Source organism: Pleurodeles waltl, chromosome 3_1 (genome assembly GCF_031143425.1).
Source record: "Pleurodeles waltl isolate 20211129_DDA chromosome 3_1, aPleWal1.hap1.20221129, whole genome shotgun sequence".
Lineage (NCBI taxonomy): Eukaryota > Metazoa > Chordata > Amphibia > Caudata > Salamandridae > Pleurodeles > Pleurodeles waltl.
The window spans coordinates 777,306,147-777,318,169 of record NC_090440.1 but is presented as its reverse complement, the minus strand read 5'-3'; the positions used below and the strand labels follow the sequence as shown (position 1 = coordinate 777,318,169).

The window sequence follows — 12,023 nt, the reverse complement described above, 5'->3', positions numbered from 1 at the left end:
CACGTGTGAGTGTGTGTGTGATGTCAATTAGTGATGGTGCATTTTAGTAGAGGGAGGAGAAGGCGAGAGAGAATCAGAGTGAAGTGCAGAGGAGGAAAGAGTGGGCGGGGTTATGAGATGTGAAGGCAGAGCCAGGCTGGCTTTAGAAGGTTGCACCTGGTGACACCACACTGGGCGTTGACCTCCAGGGCTGTTGCGTTTTCAAATATCTTAAGAAATTAAAGGCACCTGCTGGAGTGTTCTTTGTGTGCCCAGCAATATTCAGACAATAAAGAAATCAAGATAACCGATTATTGTACCTGCTGGGGAGATGGAGTTCTGTTTATGAGTTTTAACTCATCATATGGTTGCACAGAGGGTTGCTGTGTAATGTGCCTGCTGCAAAGCAGGTGTAACTTGGAAATCATAGAAATATATTTTGTATAGATTTATATAGATATCACATTGTCACATATTTTGTCACAGAGATCCCTTTGTTACTTGTAGTTTGTAAGTTACATTCTTCTAATATGACACAGTGAGCTATGAACCGGCATGAAAGGGCATGCAAACTGCAAGGCATAGGTTTAGAGCCTTACATATTTTTCCACTCTTTGTTTGCTAAAAAGGCTAATTTTGGTAGGAATGGATTCTAGTAATGCCAACTACTGTGTTAGAATTTAAATCCTGAGTTTTTTCCTTCTCTAAACCAAGCACTCTCAAAATACTGCCTACCAATGTCAATGACATGTGACTCCTACACCTTATAGGTCTCATTGTCTCATGTAACGTTTCCTATACATTGATGTACACACCTATATGATTCATTGCCACTATAATGTGTGCGTGATATGAAGTGCTCTGACACCATACATTAGTAAGAGTATCGCTAGAAAAGAAATGAAATACGTGATGGAGAGGAGCCATGGAGAGATGAGAGGCACCCTTAAAGGGCCCTAAGAAGGGAATCTATGGAAAAGGAGGTCACTCGGGGTTCCAACAAAGATTGCTGCACTAGGCGCCACAAGTGCTGTAGCCGGTCCTGAGCCAGAGAGAGAGAGGAGGAGTGTGTAAAGCACACGGGGAAGCACAGAGAAGAGGGGGTAACTGAAACAGGAAAGGAAAGCTGAGAGACGGAGGCAGGAAAACAGAGAAGAGGAGAAGAGGTAAGGAGAGGATGCGAGGCAGAATGAAGATGTAAGTAGAGCACTGAGGCGAGTGCAGATAGGAGAAGACGTTGGAGGCAGTGAGAGGAGGGGCAAGAGAGAGAGAAGGATGAAGCAAATAGGGGAGAGGGAAACAGAAAGAAGAGCGATGGACTTAACCATTCATATTCAGGACTTTAACCAATGACTGACACTCCAGCGCATTTCCTCACCATTAGGTACTCCTTCACTCCACTCAGAGACAGATACTGCCTTGCTTCACCCACTGAGAGACACTGCAGTTCTTTCCACTTTAGCAGGCAATAGAGCATTTCACTCATACTGTGGTTCACTTAACAATAAATGTTGCAGCGCTTTGCTGGGTGTCAGACACTACAGAATTTACCAACGAACTGCAGCACTTTATTCAGTGGTAGACTGAACAGCACATCACTCAATTAGAGACACTCTAGCAGTTCACTACGTGAGCGACACAACTGTGCTTCACTCAGTGACAGATGATGCAGTGCTCTGCTGAGTGACAAATAATGCATCACTTAATACATATGTACATAATTTCAGACACCGTAGCGCCTCATCTCCTGAAAGACCAAAGGAATTTTTACTGGTGATAGAGAGGAAATGTTTCATTCTACATCACTTCATTAGTAGACACTGCAGCACTTCAGGCAGTCATGATGATTGATAACCCTCGATGTATGAAATGAAGGACTCTCCAACGTGATAGACTTCACTGTGTGTCATTGAGGGACTTTACTGAGTGACAGAGACTGATCGGGCACAGCCGCAGGAACACAAGTACTGTTGTCAGTCAGTGTCAAACAAGTGGGATTCACTTAGTGACAGACCACTGCACTTTGCTGGATGGCAGTCAAGAAGAGGCTTCAGCATACATGCCAATGTATCAGAACAAGAAATGGGGAGATTTGAAAATGAAATCGGGGGGATGCATTTTCCTTAATGACTTCTATGGAAGCACAGGCGATTTCCGGTGGAAGACAGCTAAAATAAAGACATTCTTAGTATAACAAATTGGGAGTCTCCTGAATCGAGTCTGATGGCATGTATGCTTCAGTGGATAACCGACTGCATCTGTCGTGCTTTACTCAGCGATAAAAACAGAAAGGCTTTTCTGAGTGATAAACATAGATTGGGTTCAATGAGTGAAAGGATTGACAGACATAAATTGGGCTTCAATGAGTGGCAGACACAGATGCGTTACGTTCAGTGACAGACACAGATTGGGTTTCAGTGAGTGACAGACACAGATTGGCTTCAATCAGTGACAGATACAGATTGGCTTCAATGAGAGATGGACACGGATTAGACTTCAAAGAGTGAGAGACACAAATGGTTAGAGCTCAGTGATAGAGGATTTTTTTCATGTCCCCTCTAATCAGCCCTTTGCAGAAAGAAAAGCAAACAAGCAACAGCAGAGAAGGCAACGCTGCCAAATTAATAACAGCAATGAGGGAAATTATGAATTCCTCTATTGTATGTGGGAAAAATAATAATTTAAAGCAAACTGGAGAAAACCTGGCTGGTTACAGCATGCCTTTTACATAAGTATAAATCAACTCCATTGTTTGCTCCTGCACTCACACAGCCAACATTTGACCATTTTTAGGGCCTGATGTTAGAAGTGGGCACTAAGGGGCATATTTATACTCTGTTTGTGCCGGAATTGCGTTGGTTTTTTTGACGCAATTCCGACGCAAAACTAACTCCATATTTCTACTTTGGCGTTAGACGCGTCTAGCGCCAAAGTCCATGGAGTTTGCGTCATTTTTTAGCGTGGACACCTGCTTTGCGTTAATGAGATGCAAGGTAGGCGTTCCCGTCTAAAAAATCGACTCCGAGGCATGTGCGCCGTATTTACACTCCCGGGCAAAAATCACGCCCGGGAGTGGGCGGGTCAAAAAAAATGACGTACGGCCGCTTTTGCACCGTTTTTTAGCGCCTAGACAAGGCAGGCGTTAAGGGACCTGTGGGCTCGTAAGGAGCCCAGAGGTGCCCTCCCATGCCCCCAGGGACACCCCCTGTCACCCTTGCCCACCCCAGGAGGACACCCAAGGCTGGAGGGACCCATCCCAGGGACATTAAGGTAAGTTCCGGTAAGTAATTTTTTAAAATATTTTTTGTGGCATAGGGGGGCCTAATTTGTGCCCCCCTACATGCCACTATGCCCAATGACCATGCCGAGGGGACAGAAGTCCCCTGGGCATGGCCATTGGGCAAGGGGGCATGACTCCTGTCTTTGCTAAGACAGGAGTCATTTCTATGGGGGTTGGGAGTCGAAAAAAATGGCGCAAATCGGGTTGAGGCGAAAAATTTGCCTCAGCCTGACTTGCCCCATTTTTTGATGCCCAAGCTCCATATCCCCCTACGCCGGCGCTGCCTGGTGTACGTCATTTTTTTCCACGCACACCAGGCAGCGCCGGCGGCTAACGCCGGCTAACGTCATTGATTAAATACGGCGCCCGCATGGCGCTTCAGAATGGCGTTAGCCGGCGCTAATTTTTTTGACGCAAAACTGCATTAGCGCAGTTTTGCGTCAAAAAGTATAAATATGGCCCTAAATTCTGCTCTGCCGGTGGAGTTGGTGGGGTTTTGGCCACTCTGTATTAAGCTTGTATCACAGCGTTTCAGCCAAATTCCACCAACTGCCACATGGCATGTTTTTTTTTTACATTCAGCTCGCCAGTGGTAAGCTGTCAAGCGTGAGTGAGAACTGGTGTGCCCTAGTGTGATTTTCAGCTACTAGGAGGGCACCTTGTAAGATTTTCTCACCACAAATGGTTGCGGGCAGCCGTGACCAATCATGGTGAGAATGCTGCCACTGGAGTAGAAAATCTACTCAAGCGACAGCAAAATCAATTCGGGCACTAGCACCCTCTTGCAAGCCTAGTGGTGCTGTTCATGTTGATTTTTCTATGCAGAACGAGCTCCTGGTGCTGAAAATCAGGTGCGCAGTGCAACGTGCCAATATCTGCCTGTTTACTGAATGCTGTGGAATCTTGCAGTCTTCATGTAACTCCGCGTAATTCTGTGGAGGGAAACTCCAAAATGTTCTGCCCATCCCTACCTAAAATGCCCACTGCTGATATTTTCTGATCACAGCACACCGTGCATGTCAACATTTGTGACAAGTCAAGAGAGAGATGTTGCAACTAAACAACTAAAACGTCAAATTTGGCATTGTCCTTGAAATGGGATGATGGGTATTTTAAGAGGAAAACGGTGAAATAAAGTTGGGAAAAAGGCATTAGTCTCAAAAAGGGAGATATGCCTTGCTAGGCATATGCACCCTCAAACGTCTCTTATTAGCAGGATTATATATAACATGGTTGACATGTATAATTGCCTTGGGCAGTCTCCATCATAAACGGTCAGCGTTACCAGTAGTCGTGCATGGAACATTTGTGTTCATTGGCATATGACACAGGCAGCACATAGATCCAGCTCTGTGCATTGCTGCTCCCAGTTACCACAGTAAACTTAGTGACAGCACTAAGATTGATGCTGTGGAACGGGTTCACTTGTGTCAGACACCATGCCTGATGGTAAGAAATTCCAGTTGTGTGACCACAGAGTGAATGTGACAGAGGCACAATCAGGAGTAGGCAGCAGCCTGGGCAGCAATGCTCTGAAAGTTGTCCAGATGTGATTGGCAGCAGGCAGTCCTTGAGCTGCTGGGATGTGTTAGAGTCCTGGGTTGACAGTAGGCAGTAGAGCCCCTGGCTGGCATCAAGAAGTACAGTCACTGGAATGCACTCACTGCTCCTGTTTTTCCAGGTTAGACTGAGCACAGTGCACACACACACAAGAACACACACACACCCACACACACCTTTTCCTGTTACACCAACACTGCATCTTCAGCCCTTCCCCACATGCACACTCACACACAATCTTTCCCGCTCGCGCTCTCCATCTCTTTCTGTTAATCTATTGTTTTATCTCTCACAATCTTTCCTCTTATTCCTTTGCCTTTCTAGTCTCTAGTCCCCTTCCTCACTTGCCTTGACTTGGCTTCCGATACTTTGGAGCAGAGGGAAGCAGTAGGCGATGCTGCTCCAGCTCAAGTGCAAGAGACTCTACTATGAGTAAAAGAGTGTTAAACAAAAAATTATCCAATTAATATATGCTTCGAAAACAGCCAGGTGGATGTTTGGGCAGTTGGCCAACCAACAAACCCTGCTGCCAGTGGTCAGTTCATGCCTGGAGGCTTAGTCGGCAAAGCAGATGCAGATGAAGATGCAACGAACAGGCAGGCTACAGTGATTGGGTGGAGTCACATTGCAAAGAGGCTACCAGTCAAGGAGCATGAGGAGTTAAAGCTTCAGCTCCAACATGAAAATGGTGCAAGCTTCTTCTCTGTAGGGGGGAATCAACCTGTGTAAAGCAGCGGCCAATGCTGGGCACTTTTTCACAGGTACAATGATATGTGATGGTTCTAGGCACTTCCTGTGCAGGAGTCCATGTTTTAAAGTCTCACATTGTACACTGCTTGACCAAATTATAAGCAGTTATTTATCCTGCAAACAGATTTATCATTAACAGCCGTTATAGAAGACTATGGTCCCCTTGGAAGAACTGTAAGTCTATACTTCCCTGGCAAGTTATATACAAAAAGTAAAATCTCTTTATAAAATGCAAGTGGATTAATAAACTGTTGTCTTTTAAGACATTGCATTGCTACCAAAGTGCTCTAATAAGAATGGCGCAGTGAGAAGACAATAGTGATAATTGTGACAAAAGGTGTGCTAACGCTATATACAAGCATACGTACAGTAGCAGGGGCTGATATGCAAATAATTTTTTCACATGACTCAGAATTAAAGTACATTGTATATATTAAGGCAAATTATATCATTCCACTGGTATAATTTTTGACGTTTCCTTTTTTGAGAGTTTGAGTGGGGAAATCACCGGGATCAAAACTTGTGGCGGCCAGGAATGGAATAATCCGAATTTTGTTTGGAAAGGCTCTCCACTTGTCAAGGCACTAATATATTCAGAGTTCTGAGACAGCCTTTTTGAATGTGATCATCTGCCTGGAGCTCCCAGTAATTGTGGGCTGCTGCTGGTTCAAATCTCTCTAAAGTAATAGATACCAACCAGTTGGCGGTGTCCTCCTCTGTGTCAATTAGGCATACATTCGTGAAATTGTCCAGTGAATAAAAGTGGAAATATGTTCGTTTTGGAAAAGACTTGTGGAAGATTGCATAAGTCTCCCTCACAGGTAAACAACAAATCAGACATGGGTAGTAGCTGGTCCGTAAAACAAATTGAAATGTTCCATAAATAAGTTAGTTTTATTTTCTTTCACACAAGCTGCAAGGATAAGGGTACGCTTGTTCCTTACCATTCCATAGGCAATAGTGTCTGTGTATGTCCTCATTTCAGGATAAACGGTGACGAGGTACCACCGGAAGGTCTTGCACTGCAACCTCTTCCTCAGAGCTTTCCTCTCAGAAATATCACCAATATCAATACCAGAGTCCTGCAGAAGAGAGAATGTCCAAGACATGAGGATGGCCAAGGTTGTTGCATACAGGAGTACAGGACATGATGTCATAAACACTCTAAAATATTATTAAATATGTCAAGGCACAGTGAAATATTTGCTTAATTTAGGCATGTGTTTTAATTCTTAATCGCAGCATTAAATTATTGTATTAAGTCTGAAGAAGAAATGTTCAGATTTTTAGTGGTGGTAGGAGGCATTGCAAATATGATGGCATTTGTGTGTGTCATGTGATTTTTAAAAATATTGAAAATATGTCCACATCCACCAAGTTGTATATTAAAGATATTTAAAAGGATATCTAACATGTTCAGAATAATTCAGTTAGAGTAGACAATCAAAATATTCTAAAGTAAACTTCAAATGAGTCAACATCCCAGAATCAGAAAAATTACAATTAGTCTAGAAAATATAAATCAAGGTAAATGTTAGCGAATACAGTGAAGAAGGTGGGTGGTGTTATTTTGAGGAATAATAAAAGACTGGTGAATACTTAACCTTCAAGAATATGTTAGGTGGATTCCTATTTGAGCAAAAAGATTGCAATAATTCAACAATTAGAAGGTCCAAGCATTCCAGTTTGGGATAGAGTACGTAAGTATAATTTCAAATAAACAATCAATGGAAGATTTGCAACAAGAGTTAGGTCTATATGATATTTCGAATCCAATAAACTCAGCAGAGCTTTACCTAACATTTGGTTTTGTTACACATGAGACCTATTCTTGATGTAGCTAGATATTTTCTTATGATCTAACATAGTGGTTTGGAAAGATCCCACCTACAGAACTCAGATCATGCTTCAAATGAGCTGTCCTTAGGGCATTCGTCATCACTGTCATCACATAGGCCTCTTCCAAATTTAACTCCTGTGTGGGACACTTTTAATGATCATTCTTTTGCTAGAATAACATACAATGTTTCCAGTTACCTCACTGAACAAGAGTCAACCCTAGAACACCCAGAAATTCTTGACTAATTGATCACAGATTTCAGTTCAATACACTGTAACCACAACATAGGTTTTGGACTTTCAAAAAACAAAAGCAGCAATGTTGTGAAAGTCATAATAAGTGTGGGAAGTTCCTAAGACAAATATTTAAAGAAGTAGTCAACAGTAAAGTATAGCATGCAAGATATGAAATCAAAAATTTAACTAAAAGAAACATTATCACTCTCTACAATCATTTGCAGGAGGCACTGGATGGGTAAAAATCTACCCTGGTTTTTACAAATTATCAATCTGCCAAGGCTGAAAATATCAGACAATGAGAAGAAAAAAGTTGGAAATTAGTCAATGGTGGCTAATGGGCAAACAATCCACGTAAGCAAGGGATTCACCTGGGAATGCTTGCTACGCAGGTTAATTGTAAACATATGCCATAAGGAATGGTCTCCACCTTCTGTAATATGTTCAGTTCGATAATTGAGAAAATAATCTTTTCATAAATGCAAAAGAGGCAGCCATTTTTGTCAACCTAGTATGGATGGGATCCCTTCTCATGTAAGAAGTATAGCCCCACTTGTCTCTTGAGTATAGATATTGATATTGTTAGAAATTGGCCTTCTGATTGACAGAGGTGCGCTCTCTGTCCAAACGGGAACCACAGTTATAGTCAGGGTAAGTCAGATACACACCCTAAATTAACCTGTGCTCACTCTCTGGTAGCTTGGCACAGAGCAGTCAGGCTTAACTTAAGAGGTGATGTGTAAAGTATTTGTGCATCACTTCAAACAGTAAAACAGTGAAAACACCACACAAAAAGATACCACACCTAGTTAGCAAAACAGAGCTTGCTTTGATAAATAAATCAAGACCAAAACAAAAAATCTAATATGTAGAACTTGAGTCATGAATTTTTAAAACTTAAACTGTAAAGTAGGGTTAAGAAGCAATAAGGAGATGCTTTGAGGTCAATAAGTGCTGGAGAGGTTATGTGTTGGCTCCAATCCACTCAATGCGGCCGATACCCTGGTTCCGATCCTTGCAACAGGGGAGATGCCCCTTTTTACAATCCATGCAGGTGATGTAGCAGCTGAGTTGGAAGTCTTTTGTGTCCCTGAGACTTCATAAAACAGGAGGCAAGCCAGCAAACCCTTTGAGTCACTTTGTTTCTGGGATGGCGAGCTCCAGGTCCAGTCACTCCCAGGCAAGGAGGACAAGGGGTCAGCACAGCAGAGCAGGAGTTCAGCAGAGTAGTAGTCCAGCAGAATGGCAGTCCTTTTTGCCTACCTCCTCCATTTTTCTGACCTTGTCTATGCTGGCCTTAGAACTCTGTGCAGTTTACCACTGCTAACCAGTGCTAAAATGCTTGTGCTCTCTCCCCTAAATCATGATAACATTAGCTTAACCACAGTTGGCATATTTAATTTACTTATAAGTCCCTAGTAAAGTGCACTATATGTGCCTAGGGCCTATAAATTAAATGCTACTTGTGGGCCTCTAGCACTGATTGTGCCACTTAAGTAGCCCTCTAACTGTGTCGCAGGCCAGCCATTGCAGAGCCCGTGTGTGCAGTTTTACACTGCTATATCAACCTGGCAAAATAACCCTTTTGCCAAGCTAAAATCTTCCTGTTTTGTACACATGGGTGACCCCTAAGGTAGGACCTAAACAACCCTGAGGACAGGGTGCAATGTATTTAAAAGGCAGGGCATGTACTTAAAGGTTTTACATGTCCTGGTAGTGAAAGCACCCAAAGTCATTTTTCACTACAGCAAGGACTATCTCTCCAACAAGATAACATTGGGATTACTTTATTACAACTTAGAAGTATAATTCACTATCTGGAAGAGATAAGTTTGTTGAGTTTGGTGTCTCCAGAATCACAATTTAAAATCACATGTTATGATGAAGTCGGATTTTAAATCACAGTTCTGAAAATGCCACTTGTATTAAGTGGACATTTTCTTACTTTAGGCATTTCGTGCCTTCTGTCTGTCTCTGAATACATGTCTGGGGTGGGTGACAGCTGGGCTTTGTGCATTCCCTCTAGACAGCCACACACAAAGGATTCTTAGGTGTGACTGATGGGCCATCAACATCCTGACAGGCCATCCTGGGCAAGATGGGAGGGAGTAGCTGACACTTACACCTGAATGGTCAGGGCCCTGCTCCAACTGAAAGGGCTACATACTCCACTGTAGTGAGTCAGGAGCTAAGGCAGGAAGAAAGGACCTCTATGCACTTCAAAGACCCTTCTTTGAAGTCATCTCATCTTCAAAGGCACAACTTTGTATAAGTATTGGAACTCTGGCCCTACCAACTGAGCACAGTGCTGGACCTGTGAAGAACTCTGACAGGAAGAAGGACTGTTGTGCTGTCATAAGGACTGGCATTCTGGACTGCTGTTCTGGGAGATCTGCTTTTCCACTGTGCTACCCCTCTACCTGCTGCCTTCTGCCTTGCTGAGGAAGTACTGGGCCCATCTCACATGAACCCAGAGTCACACCATAGTCTTGCTGGCTTGCCTCCTGTTGTTCTGAAGTCTCAGGGACTCAAAAGTCTATCCCTGCCAAGTGGTGCCACTCCAGTCCTGAACCCTTGGAAGTGAGTATAAAGTGCTGCAACTGCCAGAACCCATGCATGTTCATCGGAAGCGGTTGACCTTGGCCTTTGTGTGGGTCAGAACCAGTGCAACCTCATTGTTGCAGGGATCGGACATGGCGCATCACACATGGAACCGGTTCATCAACATCAGAACTGCTGCTTTGGAACCACTGATTCACCACCACTGCAGGGAGATGATTGATGCATCACCTTGACTGCGTGGAGAAAACCAGCGCATCAGACTCGGCACAACTCGGAACCAGTGCTTTGTCTTTGGAATCGGTGCATTGCCATCATTGCATGGAGAAAATCAATGCATCACTTCGATTGTAGGATGAACACTGACGCATCACTCGGCTGCACCCTGCATCTAGCTGTTGCAACCAGAGTCAAGGTACTTTAGTTCAGTAGGCCTTCCATGGTCCCTGTATCTGGCCTGCACTCCATCGCAGTTGGCCAGAACTCATGACTTTGCCCTTTGTCTAGTGTTACCAGATAACTTCATATTTTCTTCTAAGCACCTTTTTTCCCTTTTAGTCTATAAAAATTAATATTGCAACTTCTATTTTTTTGTATTTTTGTCATTTTGGTCTTGTTTTATTTATAAAAATATAATCTATTCTTTCTTACTTGTTGTGGAGTCTTTGTGTGGTATTTTCACTGTGTTACTGTTTGAAGTGTTACACAATTGCCCCTTATGTTAGCATGACTGTCTGTGCTAAGCTACCATAGGGTGAGCGCAGGTTAATTTGATGTGTATCTGATGTACCCTGACTAGGGCTGTGATTCTTGCTTGAACAGTGAGCAAACCTCTACCAAACAGAAACCCAATTTCTAACAGGAACAGAGTGGAAATGTTGAAGCCTCGAAGGGAAAGGGGGTGGTGTATTAGCGTTGTTTTCATGTTTTGAGCACAGATTAGTGGGAAGTCAAAGTAGATGTAAATGAATGAGTTTTAGGTGTAAAGGTTTTGCATAAAGTTTTTTTCAGTATAAAGGTAGTTAACTTTCACTCTTTCGCTGTTGAAATGGTAACCGAAAAGTACAATATGCTCACGCAGCCACGTGCATTTTAATTTTATTCGTGTGTGCATCACGTGAAATCCCTATGGCATTCTGATATTTCAGGTTGAACGTTAAACTGTCACAAACAAAGTATCTGAAATGCATTTTAACTATTAATCTATGAATGTATGAATTCCTCTAAACGACAAAGTGCACAATTACGGGACAAAAGACATTTAAATGAAACATTTTGCTTTTTCTGATTAGACAGGTGCTACAATATGGTGGTATTTAGAAAAACCTCCTGTTTAATTACATTTAATGGCTGAACATGTTTTTGCTAATTACATGATGTTGGAAAATTATTTTTATGCGCAATTGTAAGCTGTTTTTGCTATCCAATTTATGTAAACACACGTTGTTTGAAAATGTATTTTTCTATGTAATTACATGATGTCTTAAAAACAATTTGAAGCAAGACAATATACCTAGTGAATGATTTCTGTTGCGCTTAGATTCATGTTTTTAGATTTTGAAAGCACTGGCCTTAAAAGAGAATGTATCTTGTTGAGTTGCTTTCGTAGTATATAGCCATTTAATAGCGAAAGCTTTAATTGTGGCTAAGTAAAGTTGTCACTGTGAATTGAGATAGGGCATAAACTAACCTAATTGAACCCAACCTAACCTAATATAGGGCCAGATGTAGCAAGCCTTTTGCGCCTCGCAAACTGCGAAAAACGCAGTTTGCGAGGCGCAAAAGGCCTTACGCGATGCAGAGTCACATTTTGCAAAAT

At 42.6% G+C, this 12,023-nt stretch overlaps 1 protein-coding gene across 2 annotated transcripts in view; it reads right to left on the bottom strand.

The window, feature by feature from the left end:
• The window catches only part of GALNT18 (polypeptide N-acetylgalactosaminyltransferase 18), a 1,605,564-nt gene that overhangs the window by 342,468 nt on the left and 1,251,073 nt on the right, over positions 1 to 12,023 (bottom strand). For both annotated transcript variants that reach the window (XM_069223602.1, XM_069223603.1), the window contains exon 8: positions 6,514 to 6,651. In XM_069223602.1, the coding sequence (XP_069079703.1) occupies positions 6,514 to 6,651 (138 nt within the window). The remainder of the gene's footprint in view (positions 1 to 6,513; positions 6,652 to 12,023) is intronic.